This window comes from Sciurus carolinensis, chromosome 9, assembly GCF_902686445.1.
Source record: "Sciurus carolinensis chromosome 9, mSciCar1.2, whole genome shotgun sequence".
NCBI classification, from domain to species: Eukaryota; Metazoa; Chordata; class Mammalia; order Rodentia; family Sciuridae; genus Sciurus; species Sciurus carolinensis.
This window is the reverse complement of record NC_062221.1, coordinates 21,531,415-21,552,422: the sequence shown is the minus strand read 5'-3', so window position 1 is coordinate 21,552,422 and position 21,008 is coordinate 21,531,415. Positions and strand designations below refer to the sequence as shown.

The 21,008-nt window shown below is 34.6% G+C and overlaps 1 protein-coding gene across 8 annotated transcripts in view; it reads left to right on the top strand.

Annotated features, from left to right (window-relative positions):
• Cep63 (centrosomal protein 63) overlaps window positions 1-21,008 on the top strand; it is a 54,733-nt gene that overhangs the window by 1,818 nt on the left and 31,907 nt on the right. For 5 of the 8 annotated variants that reach the window (XM_047563490.1, XM_047563493.1, XM_047563489.1 and 2 more), the window contains exons 2-4: window positions 1,520-1,557; window positions 6,080-6,148; window positions 7,079-7,256. In XM_047563490.1, the coding sequence (XP_047419446.1) occupies window positions 1,529-1,557; window positions 6,080-6,148; window positions 7,079-7,256 (276 nt within the window). In that variant the 5' untranslated portion in view covers window positions 1,520-1,528. The remainder of the gene's footprint in view (window positions 1-1,519; window positions 1,558-6,079; window positions 6,149-7,078; window positions 7,257-21,008) is intronic. The other 3 variants (XM_047563494.1, XM_047563496.1, XM_047563491.1) reach the window with 2 other exon arrangements.

Here is a 21,008-nt window from a genome sequence, read left to right as displayed (position 1 = left end):
CTAGGCAAGCACTTTACCACTGAGCCGCATTCCCAGCCCTTGTATTTTCTTATTTGGAATGAAATACCATCTTAGACTAATTTTTATCCTGAGCTCCTTGCCTTTTGACTCATTACCAATGATCAGTATAGTAAAAGAGGCTGTGAAACTTAAGTGGGTTAGATATTTATAAAAATCCAGGCACAGTGCCCTTTACAATGTATGTAGATTCAAGTTTTAAAAATTATTTGTAAAAATTGTATGTGTTAATTGTACTGATGTCATTTCTTCCTGTTGAAAAGACCTTTGCTTATTTTCCTGTTCTCATGTATGTTGTGGCAGATGCCACCAACATCTGTGGTCCATTCTATCATAGTCAAGTTTCCCCTACCCCCAGCTAGGTTTGAATATTTTTCAGTATTTTAAAACCACCACAGTACTATCATATACTTATAGAAATTAATAAACATTCTATCATATCAATATACAGTCAGGTACAGGTTTCCTCAGTGCTTTTAAGTGCTTTTACATTAGCTTGTTCTGAACAAAAATTCATCTTCTGTGATAGGGCTGATACACCCTTTAGTTATGCACAGTGGTCCACGCCTGTAATCCCAGCAGTTTGGGAGGCTGAGGCAGGGGAATTGCAAGTTTAAAGGCAGCCTCGGTTGCCCTAAGCAATTTAGTGAGACCCTGTCTCAAAAAAATAAAGAGCTGGGGATGTGGCTCATTAGTTAAGCACCCCTGGGTTCAATTCCTGGTACAAAATAAAATGAAATACACACTTTAAATTTTTTAATCTGTAGCAGTTCCTTAGCTCCCCTTTTCCCCTTACCATTCTAAATTTAACACATAGTATTAATATGTAACTCCATTCCCTTTGTGTCCTCTCTGCCAGTGGTTAGATCTAGAATTGCACTGTTCAGTATTGTAGCCATCCTAGTTGTAGTTATTTAAGTTAATTAAAATGAAACAAGTTTGGCTCCCTAGTTACATTACCCACGTTTGTAGTGGCATTTTGTCTAGTGGTTTATTGTTTAAACAGTGTAGGTATAAGATAATTCTATAATTGCTGAAAGTTATGTTGAACTATAGTGATCTAGAAATTTGATTAGATTCAGCTTTGAGTTTTTGATGGGGGTGCAGGAAAATTTCATGTGTAAAATTTCATGTTATGAAATTTATGGAAATTTCTGTTGCATTATCAGGGAGGCACATAATGTCTGAGTTGTCTCCTTTTGTGATGTTAAGATTGAGCTGTGTATGGATTCTGGTATTGCAAGCCCAATCCATCTACCATGAAATTATCCAAGAGGATGCCACTTAATGGGAAAATCCTTTCATGGATTTAGAGTCCATGTATCCATTATTGTGTTAGGAGTCACAAAGTGGTGCTCTTCTAATTCTGTCAATCCCTCAGTATTTATTAGCTGGGAATCTTTCATGAAGAACTTGCCCTCATTAGCAATTTGACCACCCTGAAATATAGTTTGTATAGGAAAGGCAAGAAAAATTCTTAATTTGTTCCATCTATTTTCAGACTACAGTAATGAGTTGGTGGCCTAGCAACCTCCAAAGGTAACCATGAGGGTTTTTGCCTTTTTAAATTATCATCATGAATTTATATACTTTAATATATTTAAACTGTTTCAACATATTGATTTTTCTTTTTTTCTTTTGGTTACTCAAATTGTTTCCTCTTTGACTAATGGGAGCACTTTTAAGTTCACTCCTATTCCATTTGGTATAACTGGTAGTTTTGATAATTTCTTTGCTTTTTGGTAAAATATGTTTCTGCTTCATAAATCTCTGGCTTCCAGAAAGCCCTGAGATAGGAAGTACATTTTTTAAAAAAGAGAAATATACAGAGTTCACACTTTTTTCAACTTAACTTTAATTTTGTGGATTCTTAAAACATTTTGTATTTGTATTTTCTTGGCTTTTGTTGAGAATCTTGGTGCCTAATGCCATTAGTATAACCTCTTTTTTCCCTTATTCTATATATACTGGTTTAAAGTTAATGATATCATTTTTATTAATAATGATTCTTAATAGTGTTTAGAATTTCTTTGCAGTTCTTTTTTATCCTTAGTGTATATGCCACTAATGATATATATAGTAAAATTATTTTACTTTAAAGACATATAAAATCATTATGTGGTTTGACTGTCAACTTGATATCTAGTTGATTTATTTCATTTTGTTTATAGTTTTTCAGTACTTCTTAATTTTTGTTTTATTTTGTGTAAAATGTCGGCATAGTAATTCCTGTTTAAAAAGTACCTAAAACAAAGTTCATGCAGAGAAGTTTAGTTTTCATCCCAGTTTTTCCACCACAACTGTTTTCCCTCTTTATAGCTTTCCATTTTTCTATACTTCCATTAAAAAGAAGTACTGAAAAGTGCGAGGGCACACGTGCACACACACACACACTCATTCCTCTTCACCATTCCTTATTAAAAGGTACTATTTATATATACTATTTTGTATCTTGCTTTTTCTACCCAATAGCATATGTAGCTCCCCCCATAGAAGTATGTAGAGATGGTTATCCCTTTTTTCAATTTCATAGTGTTTCATTAATGGATGGATATTCATTTGGTTCCTGTTGATAAGCATGTATTCCTATTATTACAAACAGTGGTGCATGGATAGCCTTGTCTGTATGTTATTTTGGATTTTCTCAGTGTATCTTTGTGATATATTCCTAGAGGTAGCATTGTTGGATCATAGGGTGAATACATATCAGTTAATATTGCCAAAATCTGCCCAATAGTAATTGTACAATTTGCAGTCCTCCTTACAGTGTATGCGTGAGTACTTGTTTTCCTCATTATTAGAGTATACTGTCAAACTTGTAGTTTTTGGTTAATTCAATACAGGCAACTTTATGTAAAGTTTTAATTTATATTTCACTTGTATGTCTTTTTAATATATATAAGGTCATTTCTGTGTACTACTTGTTCATATCTTTTGCCCATTTTTCTTTAGATTTATAGATAACCACATTAGCATACATTATTTCTTTTCATTTTTATAAGCTAATTATATAGTTGGGTGGTTAACCCTTTGTGGTAAAACTTTTAAACAATGTTATCATTTCTCTTTTAACTTCGCCTAATTTTTTTCCATGTAGAAGTTTATTTTTATGTACTTCTATTTTTAAGATTTACCTTTTTTTGTGTGTGAGAAATTTCTCTGACATCTTAGCTACTGTTTTTTTCCCCCTTCAGCCCAAGTAGGAACCTTTCTGGGAAATGGTAGATACTATTGATTGTTCATTGGAACAGCTGTAGTTTATCAGCCATAGTCTTATAGCCTAGGTCTTTGTAATTCAAGGGACATTGAGGCAGATAAGGATAGAGCCTCCTGTAAGTGAGGCTGTGTCCTTTCACTTTGTATTCCCCCAATTCTAGTCATAGCTTTTTCTTCCTGTGTTCCATTTTGTGAGTAATTTGATTTCAGGCATATACTCTCGATGTTTTACCTGATTTGTAAAATGAAAAGGTTAAATTAGAGGTCCAAACTCCAGTATGTTAATGAGTTTAAAAGAGCTGCTTATTATTAGACATCCTGTTTATATCTTGTTTCTCTAAGATTTAAAGTGTTTTTCCTCCTGCCTCGACTTGATTTTAAAATACCTGTATTTCCTTAAAACATTCAATTCCAAGTTCCACTGATTTACTACAGCCTTCATTTCATAGGCGAGTTCAAATTAATAAATTATGCTTCTTTATATCTTGGTCTAACTGCAGGCATAAGTAAAGTATCAATTGTAGTGCAACACTGTTTCTATTTCACTACAGCAGCATTTCAGGCTAGTAGCAAGGAGTAGCAGATTATGAAACAGTTTTTAGTTAAATTTGTATTTAGTATTAGGAACAGAGAATATATAACTTTACATAATTCTGTATCACATGACACAGGCAAAGAAGAAGTCAGTGTGTAGTTGAATGAGGTCAGGTTGGTTAGGAAATCCATAACAGAGCTGTGAGAAAATCAGGTCACAAAGGTCCACAGAAAATCTTGCTGTTTACCTGACCCTAAGGAAGAGAATCAGTGGTGTTTGGTGGTGTCTCAGGCAGTTGAAGGTATTGACAGAGAATCACGTTACATGTTAGCAAGTTTGTTTTCTGCGGAGGTTGTTGTTGGTTCCCTGTCTCCTTTCTTTAAAACAAGAATCTTTGTCCAGGACTTAGACCATTATTTTCATTTCTGTGGTCGCAGTTTTTCCTTATGTATACTGTTACTTTATTGTACTGCTGCCACCTGGTGGTCATGAGTTGATGTCATGCTGCAGTTCAATTTGATTTCTCACCAAGAAGACACCATTAATGTGAAAGAAGATAGGTTGATGTATTTTAAGATTTGGAATATTGTAAAATATAAAAAGATTGTACATGGGTTGGGACTTGAGAGTCACCCTGCCTAGGACTATAATTTGCAGTTTACCATGCTCAGGTTATTTAATCCTCCAACCCTCAGTTTTCTCAAAGTAATAGTATCTGAGCGATGTGAAGATTTAATTAGACAAAGTGTAGAAAGCCACTAGGATGTGAGCTTTCAGTTACTTTAAGCATCTATTATAAATATTGTTAATTATTAAATAATGTCATACCAAGCACTCTACATACAGTACTTAAAGGCAAGGACCTTCTCAAGGAATTAACAGTTCAGTATGTGACCGAAAAAAGTAACCAAAGATGTCGCCCACTGTGATATTATTATTATTATTATTATTATTATTATTTTGGGTACTGGGGATTGAACTCAGGGGCACTCAACCACTGAACCACATCCCCAGTCCTATTTTGTATTTTATTTAGAGGCAGGGTCTCACTGAGTTGCTGAGACTGGCTTTGAACTCATAATCCTCCTGCCTTAGCCTTCAGAGCTGCTGGGATTTCAGGTGTGTGCCGTCACACCTGGCATAACATTGAATTATTTATTGAGGAAAGGAATCTACTTCTTAAAGCAGTATAATTTTTAGTTGAGGCATTAGGACAAAGGGCAGAACTTCCATATTACAGTATTTGGTCATTGTCTAATGATTGCAATTCAGGGTTGAGGCTTTGAAAGCTTACGGAAAGAGAATAGTTTCATAGGAGTAAAAGTGATTTGACTTTGAACATGTTGAAGATTTGTGATAAGAGGGGAGAAAGGTATGGCACATTGGCACTTCTGAATTTAAGCATCCTCTCCTTTTTCACTCTCACCTTCCTTTTTCATGTCGTGACTTCCCTTTTTACAGCAATCTCTTCTGCTTCCCTTCCTTTCTGTTTCTCCTGGACCCTTTTCTGTAGTCCTTCAGCTAAGGCCTCCAGTTTGTGTGGGATAGGTAGGAAAAGAGGGAAAGGAGATCGACCTGAAGCATCCATCCAGCATATACCATGTGAAAAATGCTACCCAGAGCTTTAACTGCAGAGATGAATAAAACTAGTTTTCTGCCCTTGAGGGATGAATGGTTTAGGAAAGAAAAAGGACATGCAAAACTTTTACTTTCAACTTCTCTATAATTTGTAACTCCAGTGCATAAAAAATGGTAAGAACCAAGAGGAAGTGCAGAGGAAGGAGAGCCCCTGAGGTTGCCTTTCAGGAGAGGAGAGTGTTTTGGTAAGTGTTCTAGGCCTGTCTTCTCCAGGGTAAGACTCTCAGATCAGATGATGGACCAGGGAGTGTAACCTCAATGTGTTTCACCTTTCCACCTGTTTTTTTTTTTAAACAAACAAAAGCTGTACTTTTCCTCTGATGTATATGACCCTCCAGTTTGCTCCACTCATTTTGTAAGGTGGATCATGACGGTGTCCTGTTGGAAAGACCCTCCCCTTTCAATTAGAACCTGTCATAGAACAATGAGGGAGAGTATCAACAGCAATTAGGATTTTTTAAAAAATCAATAATGTATTTGTTTCTAAAAAATAAAGTGATGTTTGCTTCTACAGTCGTCTTAAGAGTTGCTGCATTTTCTCATTATGATTTGTGTGCTGTCAATTCACATTCTTAAGTTGAAGTTGGAATGTTAGAACTTAAAATGATGAATTTTCTCATCCCTTTCTTGTGATTTTTTTTTTTTATCATTATTATTTTTTTGCCTTTCCAGTTGCCAGAGCAAAGGGGATTTGGTGATGGAGGCTTTGTTGGAAGGAATACAAAATCGGGGACATGGTGGGTAAGTTTGCTTTTGCCCTTGGGCTTCTCACTGCAGTTTAGAAAGCGTACTAAATCATACTTCTGGCCATATTGTGCCTTGGTTGCGGAAGCAAGTGTGTTGAGCACAGGGTAAACTGATCCATGTTGGTTTGCAGCCTCTCTCCTTAGGATGTTTTATCCAGCAGTGTGAAGCTAGGCTCTTGCTTTCACTACAGCTTGAGATTTTTACTATTTAAAAGCAAAAGTAAAAGTTCAGAGGTTTGGTGACACTACGATCACATACTTTTTAAAAATGTATCAAGCATTTAGTGGTTAGAGCTCTCAGTCGACCTTCCTGGAAATGTCTTTGGATCTACTGCATCTATGTCTACCTCTGTTTCACCTGTGCAATGTCTGGCATTTCCTGAAATTTGGAAGGACACCAGTGAGTTTACGATAATGAGGTAGGTTGCAGTAAGTTTCTAAATAAGGTGGGAACAAATAGTTGAAATAAATCTGGCTCAAGGTGAATTTCTTGAATTAGCTCTTAAACTCACATTATCACTTTCCTGAATAATAACCTATTTACTTCCAAGGGTTTTTATTTGGCTAGATGAGAATGTGGTGTAGACTAGCCTGGGTTCTTCCTGAAAGCTTCCCTAAAATATCACATAAGACTTAGTTATGGAAGTCTCACTCCACAGCCAGATTTAAAACAGCAATCTTGTTTGGCCAAATGATTTAGGCTTTAGGTTGCTTATTAGAGAAAGACAAACTATTCTATGGAATAAACCATCTTAAAATGCATTAAAAGCAAAAGCTCAGAAATCCTGTTCTTTGCTTCTGGTAATTTGCTGAGTGACATTGTTCTACCTCAGGTAAGTTTAATCTGTTATATTTTTTCACATGGAAAGATGGAAAACCACTTGAACATATGCTCTGTGTTCTAAATGTTTTTTCTTATTTATAGGGTATTTTTGACATCCTGTGAAGCAGAACTACAAGAGCTCATGAAACAGATTGACATAATGGTGGCTCATAAAAAATCTGAATGGGAAGGGCAGACACATGCTCTGGAAACTTGCTTAGACATCCGTGAACAGGAACTTAAGACTCTCAGGAGTCAGTTGGATATGAAACAAAAAGAGGTAAAGCAGTTGATTCACTTATTTTGGTACTTCAACTTTGTTTATTAAATGTGTTTATTTGTTGAAGAAAGCATTTGTATATCAAGTTAGTTTTGTTAGTTTTTTAAATTCTAATGCTGATGGAATGTTTTAAAAGAAAAACATTGTGAAAATGTATCAGAATATTAGTTATTTCAAGGATCATTTTATCCCATTCACATTTATATTTAATGTGTACATAATTTATTTAAGAAAATATAAAAGGGTATCACTTGATCATTGTATAACTTTCATCATTAAAATTACATGTTTATATTAACATTCACTGAGTTGAGTGAAGTGGTTTTGGACTTCATTATATGCCTGGTTTTAAAAAAAAAAAGCTTCAGGTTCATCAGTTTGACTCTTGTTAGATTTAAAACAAAATTAAGAAAATTCTTTAGATTACATTTATCTTTGTTGGAAATTAAGGGAAAAGAAAGAAAATAAGAAAATAAAAATTACTTGCAATCCCACTATCTACTGATACTGGTAATTTTGGGGGAAACTTTAATAATATTTGCTGATTTATTTCTCATAAATTAACTGCTACAGTAGAGATACACTGAGTATTGGAAGGAAAAGCAGAAGTATTTATAAGTCCAAGTATTACCTCTAAATTTCTGGCATGAATATCAATCTTAGAAGGACTGAGAGTTTAGGCAAGCAGTAATTCCAAGCCCATTCTGTTGACCTTTGCTACTATAGGGTCACTACTCATCAAGACTGTTATCATTTTACTCAGGTACATTTCCATGAGTGGCACACATTGAGATTGTGATTTGGGTAATGACACTTATTACGAGTACTTTAGAAAAACTTCATGTAAAATGGAAAGGGTAAAACTTGATAAAAAGGTAAACTTGATAAAAATGTTTTATACTTCAATAGTTGGCTAGCACTTTGGGTTGAAGCAATATATATGTTTTGTTGGAAATTCATTAAAGAAATTCTTGGGTTTGTGATTATGAGAATATTTAGGCACTCTGAGACTGAGTTTGAACTTGTTCATCTGGCTTGGTTTGATGGATATTAGCATCATTGCTTATTGAGTCCTAGAGAAGTTAAAGGACTGAATGGATAGATTATATGGTAAAGGTTTGAAGATTATAAATTTGGCATGGAGATAATTTAGAACTATAGCTCTCTGGTCGATTTCTTGCTTCATTGATTGGGATGCTTTTAATTGACTAAATTTCTAGAAGTAATGTGCTGTTATCAAACATTAATAATAATGGGCATCTATTCTGTGAAGTTTGTGAAATTGTGATGTGTTAAAACACCTTTCAAGTATATTCATAATCTGCTTTGAGCAGTACGTGATATAAAAACTAGAAATTAAGACTCAAATTTTTGTCTTTCCATTTGTTGGGAAGGTACAGGTCTAGAAATAGTCCTATGGTAATAACCAGTGCCATTCAAATGACAAGTCCATGGAGAGTTAAAAAGCTTGCATAAAATGTAAATCAATCCATTGCATCCTTCACTGAGAATTCTAGTTTTGCTGTGTAAGATTATCAGTTGCACTAAGCTGTGTGTTTCATGACAAAGTTGATTTACATTCTGTCTCAAGCTTCTTATGGTGGATTGCTGTCTGACCAGCTCTAGCCACCTTCGGATCATACTTGGAAGAACGTTAGTGTAAGCAATTGAAAGTTAATGCTTTATGTATTTTCTGATTACAGTGTTGGGATTGGGTTGGTTTTAAGGGACAGTTTTGCTGCTGTTATCTTTAACTTCCTGCAGAACAAGTTAAAGAATTTGGAGTCCTGGTTCTGTCTCTTTTTAGCTGACTAACTTTGAATGAGTCACTTAATCTCTTTGAGCCTGTTTTATCATGTGCAAAATTTGAATTTAATCCTTAGATTACAGTGATTTTTTTGTATATGAAATGACTTTGAAAAATATGGATCATATAAATAAAATCATCAGTTAGGACTGAGGATGTAGCTCAGTGGTAGAATGGTTGCCCAGCACATGTGATACCCTGGGTTTGATCTTGACCACTGCACTCAAAAGTAAGCTCTACCAAAATGGAAAATGACAGAAAATATAATGAAGCAAAAGATAAATGTATAGAAGCCTCTAAAACAATGCTGAATCCTCAGTACCAAAAATTAAAAATAAATAATGATGAAGGTAGTTCCAAGACAATAACTATTTAGCTAGCCTCAAAAATAATATATCCACATTTGAGAATGACTAGTTGTAGAACAGAAAGCTTCATAGGGGGGGAAAATAGGAAAAACAGATCAATAACCTGATATGTCTGAACACAAAGAGAAGACCTGTGTCAGAGAATTTAAGGAGAATTGATAGTATGTATGTTTAAGAAAAGCAAATGGAAATGAGACATTTACTAATTCCCAGAAAAAAAACAGCATAAGAGGTAAGTCTGATTATAGTTATACTATCTGATTCCGCTGAGAATAATAGTTACCTTCTTAATAATTCAAATACTGAGTACTCATCTAACAAAAAATTAAGACATAAAATCCTGACAAGATGAAGAGGTGGTATCAAAATCTAACAGTGCAAACTCCTCACCTTCATAATAGCAAGTCATTAGACATAATAGTTAAAACTAAAAATTAAGGAAGAGTAGTATAAAAAGTTACCTGGAAACAAGGAAAATATTAAAAGAGTGAACTCGCGCTGGGGTTGTGGCTCAGTGATAGAGCACTTGCCTAGCATGTGTGAGGCACTGGGTTCAATTCTCAGCATCGCATATAAATAAATAAAATTAGACAATAAAGGTCTGTTGACAACTAAAAAAATATTTTAAAAAAAGCAAGCTAACAGCATTAAAATGACTGCCTCAGAGAACCAAGAATCCTGTTTTAGAGTAGTGAGGCAGATTGCCATTTTTCTCGTATGAGCCTTATAGAAAAAGTTTTCTTTTTTGTACTATAAGCATAAACATTAAATGTGAAGAAAAGATTTAATTTTATTTATATAGCAATGCCTGCTTGATAATGGCCACTCAACAACATTTAGATTTCTTAAAAAAAAAAAAAAAAAGTGAAAAAAAGTTTAAACACTGATAGAGAAAATGTTTTAAAAAATGGGAGTCAAAGTTTGCACAGATGATAGGAAAAATGGATGAATAACAGATTTGTGTGTGTGTGTGTGTGTGTGTGTGTGTGTCTGAAAATATCTTTATTCACTTTTCAGGCCCAATTAAAAGTGTGGTTGGTTATCAAATTCTATTTTAGTTAGATGTGAATCTTTTAAGCCGTAACATTTGGTAATAGCACATTAGGTATTTTGGGCTAGTCTACCCGCTGAGGGCAAAAAGGGAAGCTAGATTTGAAACAAACTGTACTTGAATTAAAATGCTAACAGGTTAAGTGAAGAATTAGTAGGCCAGGATCTGGACCAGGCTAGAAGCCCAGAGAGGTAAGGGCAGTGTTTTGGGCCATTGTTAGCTGAAACTAGAGAAGGCAGCTGAGAGGATGAAAAACTGAATGGAATTTTTGGTAGCTTCAAGGGGCCAAAGAAATAAAACATTTGGTGCATTGTGGTGACTCTGAATCCCTCTTTAGTTTGTGTATGGATCAGAGATGGACCAGATATAGAATAGGCCCTTTTGAAAATACCATTCAGCTTTAGACATTTAAATCAGTGAAATCAGTTTAAGGTGATCTTAGAGTGCTGCTCTCGCTAAGCATCTCTAAATTGCTGTGACTTCCAGGAACCTGGAAGAAGGAAACTCAGATTTTCTCCAAGGAAGAAAACACCATTCTAGGCTTCAAGTTAATTCTTCAGATAATTGTGCAAATACAATGCATGGTACACACTCAGAAAATAACTCCAGATGCATAAGGAAACAAGACAACAAAAATGACAAACAGTAGAAACAATAGCAAGTAGAAATAGACCTATGACAAATCTAGATATTGGCATTGTCATGCTCAAATTTTATAATAGCAGTGTTTGCTAACATTGAAGATTTCAAGGAAGAATTGAAAACTGTACAAAAAATGAAATGAGGCTTTAAAGATTGAGATCATTACTGAACTTGAAGCTATGGCAAGAAGAAAACGTCTAGAATAAAGCCCAAAAGATAGAAAATGTAGATGAAAGCACAAAACAGAGACGATGCTGTGAGAAGATTTAAGTATTTTTAGAATCCTTGAAGGAGAAAGAAGAATGAGAATAGGCAGAAGTGATATTTGAAGAGATACTGGTTGATTTTGCCAAATGTGAATGTTTTGATTGGGTCTGGAATGTTCCCAAAGTCTCATGTTTGAAGGCTTGGTCTCCTGTGCAGCAGTGTTAAGAGACAGGACTTTTAGGAAATGATAAGATCTTGAAGAGTCTTAACTTCACCAGTGGATTAAAAATTGGAATGACTACTGGGAGGTGGTGGGAACTGTAGAGCATCATTGGAGGCAAGCCTTTGGGACTTTCTCTTGTTCCTGGCCCCTTCCTCCCTCTCTCTGTGCTTTGTTTCTGCCACAAGTTGAACAGCTTTCCTCTGCTAGGCAATGAAGCTGGCCAACCATGGACTGAAACTGGTAAAACTATGAGCCAAAATAAATCTCTCCTCTGACTGACCCACCACTTAAGAAGTTCAAGAATCTCAAGCAAGACAAATGAAAAGAAATGTTTATCTGTGTTGAAAACCAAAGACTAAGAGAAAATCTGAAAAGCAATAAAAGAAAAATTATCTACAAACAATTTGAAAAAGCTGACTTGTCAGCCAAAACAGTGAAAGCTGAACACAACAGAAAAATATCAAAAAGGGGAGAAAATGGCCTTTCTTCCCTGCCAAATCAGAATTCTATATCCAGAATGAAGATGAAACAAAGACATTTTCAGAATTTATCACGAAGCATATAACAGGAGATATTAAAGAAAGTTCTTTAGGAAGAAGGGGAGTATCCTTATAGGAAGAAATAGAAAGCAACAATAAGTACATGGGTAAATCTAAATGAATATTGACTTAATACAAGAGCAGTAGACTTTTGAGTTTAAAATATTTGTGGAATTATGGTGGCAGTGATGGCATATTTGATTCAGGTTTAGGAACAAATGGAATTAAAGTATTTCTGTAGTTCTTAGATTGCCTGGGAATTGGTAAAACTGCTTATTAACATTAGGATTGTGTTTTGTTTCTGATATGAGGTGTACCCCCAAAACTCCGGTCAGTGCAGGAATATTTGTGGGTGAAATGATTAGAGCATGGGAACTGTAATCTGATGAGTCTGTCCTAGTTTGAATGGATTGACTGTAGGCAGGTGGGGTGAGGCTGGAGGAGGTGGGTCGCTGGGGGCATGCTGCCCTGTGTCCCCTGAATCCCTCCATATTTCTGCTAGACAACTTTCCTGTGCTAGACCCTTCTGTTATGAGGTACTGGCTCACCTTGGACCCAGGGCAGTGGAGTTGGCCATCTGTGGACCTGAGACTTCTGTAACCATGAGTCTCAAATAAGGTTTTCCTTCTCTAACTTGGTCTTGTCTGGTTTTTTGGTCACCTTGATGAAAAGGCTAACTAAAACAACTTATTATGTGACAAGACCATGTTTTAACCTTGTGAAAACTATTGTGAAAGTATGTACAATGTAGAATGTATTTTCCAAACTAATAGGAGAAAAATGGAATGATAAAAAGTAATTAGTCTCAAAGAAGGTAAATCAGGAGGGAAAAAAGTATGTACCTTATTAAGTACAAATTTAAATGTACTAAGATGATAGATTTAAATCTCAACTGTCTGTTAAATGTAAATGCTATAGCTGGCCTTATTAAAAGATAAAATGGGTAAAAATAATTGCAACTTTTGGTAATTATAAAAGTACAAGAAGGGTGGAAGTTAAAGGTAAAATAAAATCATATCCCATGAAAACACTTGAAGTAGAAAGGTGATGTAACTATATTCAAATCAGAAAAAGAGTATTTCAAGCAGAAGCAAAGAACATTATTACAAGTGAAGAGAAGCACTTCATAATGACATATTGTGGAATTTCAGGGTGTGTAATTATCGGGGACATACTTTGTGCTCCATATCACATCCTCTTTGCCCTCACTTTTATTTTAGCTGCTGTATGCAGCTTCCTGTGCATGGCCAGCATCCCACTACACTATGCTTCTCTCTTTGGGACCTTGGAAGCTGCTCAGGTGAAATCCAGAGGGGCAGGGGAGTTAGTACTCTCAGGACAAGCCTCAAGGAGTGGAAGGACTGAAATAGGTGGATACAATCTCCTGCTTTCCATCCCCCAGGGAGACAGTTCTGAAACATTCTGTAAGTATGTATAAATAATTTTAAAATAAAATTCTCTTTTCCTCTCTTCTATGTGTATACAGAAAGTGTCAGAACTGCAAGGGGAAATAGATAAAGCTACAATCTTAGTTGGGAATTTTAACATTTTTCTTAGTAACTGGTGGAAGAAGAGACAGACATCAGTAAGAATACAGATTTGAGCAGCATGACCAACAAACTTGACCCAATTTATATTTATAGAACATTACACAATAGAACTGCAGAGTACATATTCTTTTATAACACAAACAGATCTCTTACCAATGCGATTCAAAACCTTGAAATCATAGATATGTTCCCTTTGAATGTAGTAGAAGCAAGTTAGAAAAAGATAACTTGAAAGATCTGTATTTATTTGAAAATAAGACAAAGTTCTGAATAATTCATAGATCAAAGAAGTAGTCACAGTGAAAATTAGAAAATACTTTTTTTTTTTTTTTTTTTTTTTTTTTGTGGTACTGGGGATCGAACCCAGGGCCTTGTGCTTGCAAAGCAAGCACTCTACCAATTGAGCTATCTCCCCAACCCTAGAAAATACTTTTAATGGAAAGATAATGGAAATACTCCACATCAAACTTGTAGGATACAGTTGAAATGTCTCAGAGGGAAATTTATAGCCATAAAAAGCATATATGAGAAAATAGGAAAGCTGAAAATCAGTGAGGTAATGTTTCATCTCAAGAGATTAGGGAAAGAGCTTGCTAAGTATCCAAGGAATTCAGGAAGAAGGAAATTAAAACAACAACAGAATTTGAAAATAAAATCTTAGAAATTATGTTCCTTGAGAGAATTCCAAAAGAAAACTGAAGTAACCCTATTAGCATAAGACAAAGTAAACATTAGGGCCAGTAGTAAGGCTAGAGATCTAGGGACATTTTAAAATTATGAAGGAATCAGTTCACTTGGTTTTGTTGCTTCAATTTTGTAAGTACTTAATAACATAACCTTAAAATATATAAAGTAAAAATGGACAGAATTTAGGGAAAAAGAAAATTTATGGTGATAATCTATAATCTATGATTATAAAAGACTTCAACTCTCAATAATTGATAGAACAAGCTGACAAAATATTTAATCAAGATCAACAAACTTGACCTAATTAATCTAAATGAAAGATTGTACCCAATTGCTGCTGAATGCACATTCTTTTCAAGTGAATATGGAACATTTACCACTATAGCCATAAAGCAGTTTGTAACATATTTCGAAGAATTGACTCATATTTTTGAAACAAAGCTAGAAATCAAAACAACAAAACACAACCAAAAAGTTCTCAAATTATTGGAAATTAAGCAGTTTGTTTCTAATTATGCATGAGTCAAGAAGAAATCACAGTGAAAATTTGAAAATAATTTTGATTGAATGATAATGAGCTTTCTGTGTATCAAAACTTGTGGAGGTAGGGAGTGTAGATCAGTGGTAGAGCGCATGCTTAGCATTGCAAAGCCCTGGGTGCAATCTCCAGCTCTAGCACCACACACACCCACACACACCCACACACAAAACAACAACAAAACCCCAGAAACAAAGTGTGTGTTTGTGTGTGTGTATAGAAATGTTGAAAAGCAGTAACCTAAAATTAGAAATAATTGGTAGAGTATTTGTCTAGTATGTACAAAGCCCTGTGTTCAGTCCCCAACACTGTGGGGCAGTGGCTGGGGGAGGTAGACATAGATATTAGAAAAAAAAAAATAATAGCAAATTAAGGCCCAGGAAGGATAAGAAAAGATACAATGGAGATAAGAATAGAAACTAATGAAATGGAAATGTGTAAGAGAGGATGAACAAAAGCCATGGTTGGTTCTTAAGAAAAAATCTAATAAAACCAATAAACCTGATAGAACTATTGAAGAAAAGAGAATAATAATGTTTGCAATTAAAAAGAGAAACCACTATAGAGCCTTTTTAGTAAAAGAGTTATAAGAAGATACTGTGAATGACATTATGTCCCCCAGTAGAAAATTTAGATGTAATAGAAAAATTCCTAGAAAAGTAAAGCACACAAGAAAAGTGGAAACTTGTAAATAGTACCCTACCTATTAAATCTGTTATTGAAAACACTCTTACGGAGAAATATTTCAGTCCCAGTTGGCTTCATTGGTGAATTCTACTAGACATTGTAAGGAATAAGTAATACCAGTTGTTACAACTTAGCTGTGAGGTGTCCCACAAAAGCTCATGTGTGAGAAAATGCAAGAAAATTTAGAGGTGAAATGATTGGGTTATAAGAACTTTAATCTGAATAGTGCATTAATCCTCTGATAGGTATTATGTGGGTGATAACTTTAGGTAGTAGTGTGTAACTGGAAGAAGCAAGTCATTGGGGGTGTGCCTTTTGGGTATATATTTTGTGAGCTGAAATTAGTCTCTCTCTGCTTCTTGGTGGCCATGTTCTTCTAAGCTGCTTTCCTCCTCATGCCCTTCTACCATGATGTCCTGCCTCACCTTGGGCCCAGAGCAATGGTATTGGCAGTCTGGACTAAGACCTCTTAACTGTGAGCCCTAAATAAGCTTTTACTCTTCTAAATATTGTTCTTGTCAGATCTTTTGGTCACAGCAGTGAAAAAGCTGACTGAGACACCAGTTGTATATAAAATTTTTCAGAGCACAGAAAAAAGGGAAAATTTTCCTAACTCATTTTATAAAGCAGCATAATCTTGATTTCAAAACATAATAAGGACATAACAGGAAAGAAAATTATGGGGCCAATTTCATATGAATGTGAGTGTAAAACTGAAAGAAAATATTAACAAACTCAATGCAGCAATATATAAAAAGGGTGTCTATCTTGACCAAGTTAGGTTTATTCTAGGAATTCAAGGTTGGTTTATCATTTGTGATAAGTATAACTCAGCAAACTAGAAATGAAACTTCTTATTATGATAAAAGATTATGCAGGAAACATATAGCAAGTAACTGTAAAATATCAGAAACTTCAGAGATTGTGAAAAAGACAAGGATGCCCAGTATCACTACTTTTTTTTTCATCATTGTAATTACTGGAGGTTTAGACAGTGCAATAAAGCCAAAATAAATAAATAAATAAATAAATAAATAAATAAAAGCTGTAAGGATTAAAGAGGAAGAAATGCCATTGTGGTAATTGGTATATAACTTATTTGTGTACATAGAAAATCCAAAGAATCTACAAACTGTTAGAATTAATAAATGAATATAGCAGATTGCTTAATTCAAGGTTACTCTACAAAAATGAATTATATTCTCTTTATGAGCACAAAGCAGTTAAAATGATGTTTAGAAAGATACCATTGACAAGAGTAACAAAAACACCCAACTGTACTGAATCTAAGAGGTAAAGATCATATAGAAAGCTCTAACTATGGGGAAGAGTTAAAACTGAAATAAATGGAAGGATCAAACTATATTCTCGAACTCAGTATTTTAAAGATACTGGTTTTACCAAAATTGTTGGAGAGCTATTTAGTGTTATTCTAATCAAAATTCCAATGTATTTTTAAATGAAATCTGACAAGGGTAATTCCAAAATGTATATAGAAATAGCCAAGACATTCTTGAAGAGGAATTCAGTTGGAGGACTTAGTATGAGACAGGATTATTTAGATGAGTATTTAGATGAATATTTAAAAAATAGTACATTATGCATAATAGTGGGCTTCATTTTAACATTCGTAAGTGCATGTAATATAGTTTTCTCTATTTCGTTCCCCAGTACTACCCCTCTCCTTCCCTCCTCCTCCCCTCTGATCCCCTTCCTCTACTCTATTGGTCTTCTATTTATTAATTTATTTTAAATTGATGCATTGTAGTTATATATAAAGTTAGAATGTATTGTGGTATATTTATAACATGTGCCTAGTATAATTTGGTCAACTTAATTTCCTAGTTCTTCCCCTTTTCCTCTCCTCCCCATTACCATTGATCCCCTACTTCTACTCTATTGATCTCCCTTCTATTTTCATGGGATTCCCCTTTTTAAATTTCTTTTTTCTCTTTAACTTCCGCTTATGAGAGAAATCCTTGACTTTCTGAGCCTGGCTTATTTCACTTAGCATAATGTTCTCCAGTTCCATCCTTTGGAACTGGCAAATGACATAATTTCATTCTGTGTAGAACTCTATCATATATGTATACCATATTTCCTTTATCCATTCATCTATTGATCGGCACTTAGGCTGGTTCCATAACTTGGCTACTGTGAATTGTGCTGCTGTAAACATCAGTATGCATGTATCCCTATAGTATGCTGATTTTAGTTCTTTTGGATAAATACTAAGGAGTGGGTTAGCTGGGTCATATGGTGGTTCCTTTCTTAATCTACTCGTATTATTTTTGCATGGATAGAAAAAAACAATAGTTGAACAGAATAGGGTTCTTTATTAGAGATATCTCATGTGTGAACATTTGATTAATGACAAAGTTAATGGTACGAAGGGTAGTAGGGATTCTTTTCCATAAATGGCACTAGATCAACAATAGTAAAATGGGGTAAAAAAAGATTTTTTTACTTACTTTGTACCATATACCAAATTCATTTTTAGATGGATTACAAATAATATGAAATGCTTAAAAGATAAAGTCCTTTTTTTTTTTTTTTTTTTTTTTTTTTTTGGTACTGGGGACAGAATCCAGGGCATTCTACCCTTGAGCTACATGCCCAGCTCTTTTTAAATTATTTTTTATTTTGAAATGGGGACTTGCTAAGTTACCAGACTGGTCTCCAACTTGTGATCCTCCACCTTCAGCCTCCCTAGTGACTGAAATTCCAGGCATGTGCCACTGCACCCAGCTAGAACTTCTTCAGTTTAAGAAGAGGCCAACTGTGTGGCAAAATAGGCAAAAGATTTTCATAGGCATTTCATAAAGGAAGATATTAAAATGACTAATAAGCATGTGAAAAAGTGCTGTTTCACTGGTTATTAGAAAAATGCAAATTAAAACCACAAGATAACACTAGATACTTACCAGAATGGCTAAAAGTTAAAAGACTATGAATACTAAGTTATCATAAGAATATGAAACAGCTGGAATTCATATTATTGGTGGTAATGTAAATTTGGAAAACTGCCAGTTATCTACTAAAGTTACACGGTGATGTGGCAGTTCCACTCCTGATACACATATGTGGTACTTCTGTTCCTAACAGCACAATTCTTAGTAACTTGAAGCTGAATATAGCTCACATATCCACGAATGATAAAAAAGATTTTTGAAGTTAAGTATCCATACAGTAGAAGACAATACAGCGTTGAGAAAGAATGAGCTTTTGCTCCAGGCAGCAGTACGGATGACTCTTAAAACACCGTGTTGAGTGAAAGCACCAGCCTTGGAGAACATACTGTATGTACGGATCATTTATACAAAGTACAGAAATAGGCAAAGCAAAACTAATTGATGATATCAGAAGTCAGAATAGTAGTTACCTGGGGGGGAAACAGGTAGTGACTACTGGAGTGGAGGGAGCAGGTCTGTGTGGAATGGTGGCCATGATTGAGGGGCTTAGTCTCTTTTTGATTAATCAATAAGCTGTGCTTTTCTGTGTGTATATTTTCTTTCAGTTAAAGTTTATTTAAAAATAAACCAGTAGCCAGTTCCTATTTGAGTGGTTGAAAACATGCATTTTTTTGCATTTCTCCCCCCGCATTTGGGCCTGGAAAAGTTTGGAAATAATTAACAGCAATGTAACTGCTGAGAATTACATGGGTTAGCATGCTTCCTTTCACCCTTCCATACTAAAATTCTTGCTGTTTTTTGCATTTATCTTTTTACATTTATTCATACAAAGTACACTTGTATTTGTTTACCTAGTTTATTGCTTTTTATATTAATAAATTTTTTTAACATGTACTTTTTTCACTTTTTCTGCTTTTACTTTAGAAAGTGATAAAAACTGGGAGTAGTGGAAAGGACTAGAAGTTCTGTCACTATCTTGGTCATGTTATCTTCATTAATAGTTAATATTCTCACTTCTGTTTATTGATCAATGATTTAGTGTTACATTATACTCATGATTTAGTGTTGCATTATCATCAATAGTACAATGAATTGGAACTTGAAGCTCTCATTTTTCCTTTTTAGTGTCAATATATCAAAGGGGGAATAAATTCTGTATGTTGGTTTTAGTATGTTTTTTCAAAAGAAGTTTTCTAGAAAATATATAAATACACACACACACACACACACACACATATATATATACATACATACCTATCATATACTTATTTTGCCATTTTGGGATGGACTTCTTGCTATAAACTTTAACTGTACAGTGTATGGAAAAGAGATTTCAGCTGGAGTTGGAGGGTCTGTTCTGGCATTTTAGTTTGTAAATCTAACATGTACTCATTTGTTCATCTCTTTGTATTTCTTCCCTGTGTTTCTTTAGATTATGTCACTCTGTTATCTGCATTTCCTTATTTATTAGGAGAGTTACCTGGAGACTCTTTATTGCTGTTTTGTCTTGAAAACATTTTAATTTTCTGCCTCTCTTTACTTGATAGGTAGGATATATATAATTTTGGCATTTTTAAAATCTGTTAGTTATGAATGAAGAGATCAAACTGCCAAGAGGCCAGGGAAACTGAGATGGAACTATAACCTTTTCTGTGCTCTTTAGGGATTCCACATATCACATATGCCAAGAGTGTGAGGAAGGAGAGACTCTCAAGGGCAGGCATCTTCAAATGGGTTTATAAGCTCATGTCAGAAAACCTTTCTCTTTGGGATCTCAGTCCTCACGGACATAGGCAAAGAGCCAAATGAGAGGGATTGTAAAATACTGTCAAGTGGAAAGTGGTGTTTTTTTTTTTGTTTGTTTGTTTTTGTTTTGTTTTTTTTCCCTTAGCCTTTGACTTTTATAAACCTTGGTCAAGAAATTTTTGCTAGGTTTAAGGATTCCATAGTCAGTTTCCACACTGCTAGTAGGTCTTATAAAATCATTCAAAGCTTTTAAGATTCTGCACGCCTGTTCTGTCTTAAATGTGACAGAAGGCCAAAGGGCCATAGAAAGTTCAAAGAAGTGTGTGTGTGTGTGGGGGGGGGGTGTATTTTTGGTGGAGAGTCATCTGTTTTATTTAGTAGGTAGATAGTACAGGTCTACTATAATGGTAATCTGATTCTTTTTTTTTTTTTCTTCTGTTCATGCTGAAAGATGTTCATTTCTACTGATCATTGTACTTACCTCTTGTTCCTTCTCCTTCACATGCTAATTTTATATCTTCTAACAGATGTGGGCTAGAAAATATGAATAATTAAAGCTGTTCAGTTTGTGTTGAACAGATGAATGCTCACTGTTTCTAAAGGTATTAATATAGAAAGGTTTCTGGAAAGGTTATTGTACTTTGCATTTTCTAAACACTCTGTGGGTACTAGATTCCAATTACCTGGCCCATATAAGTCATATTTTATAAGATCTTTACAATTTGATAGACATAAAATGCCATTGGATTAAATTTTTAAAAAATTATTAGCACATATTGTTTATACAAATTAATA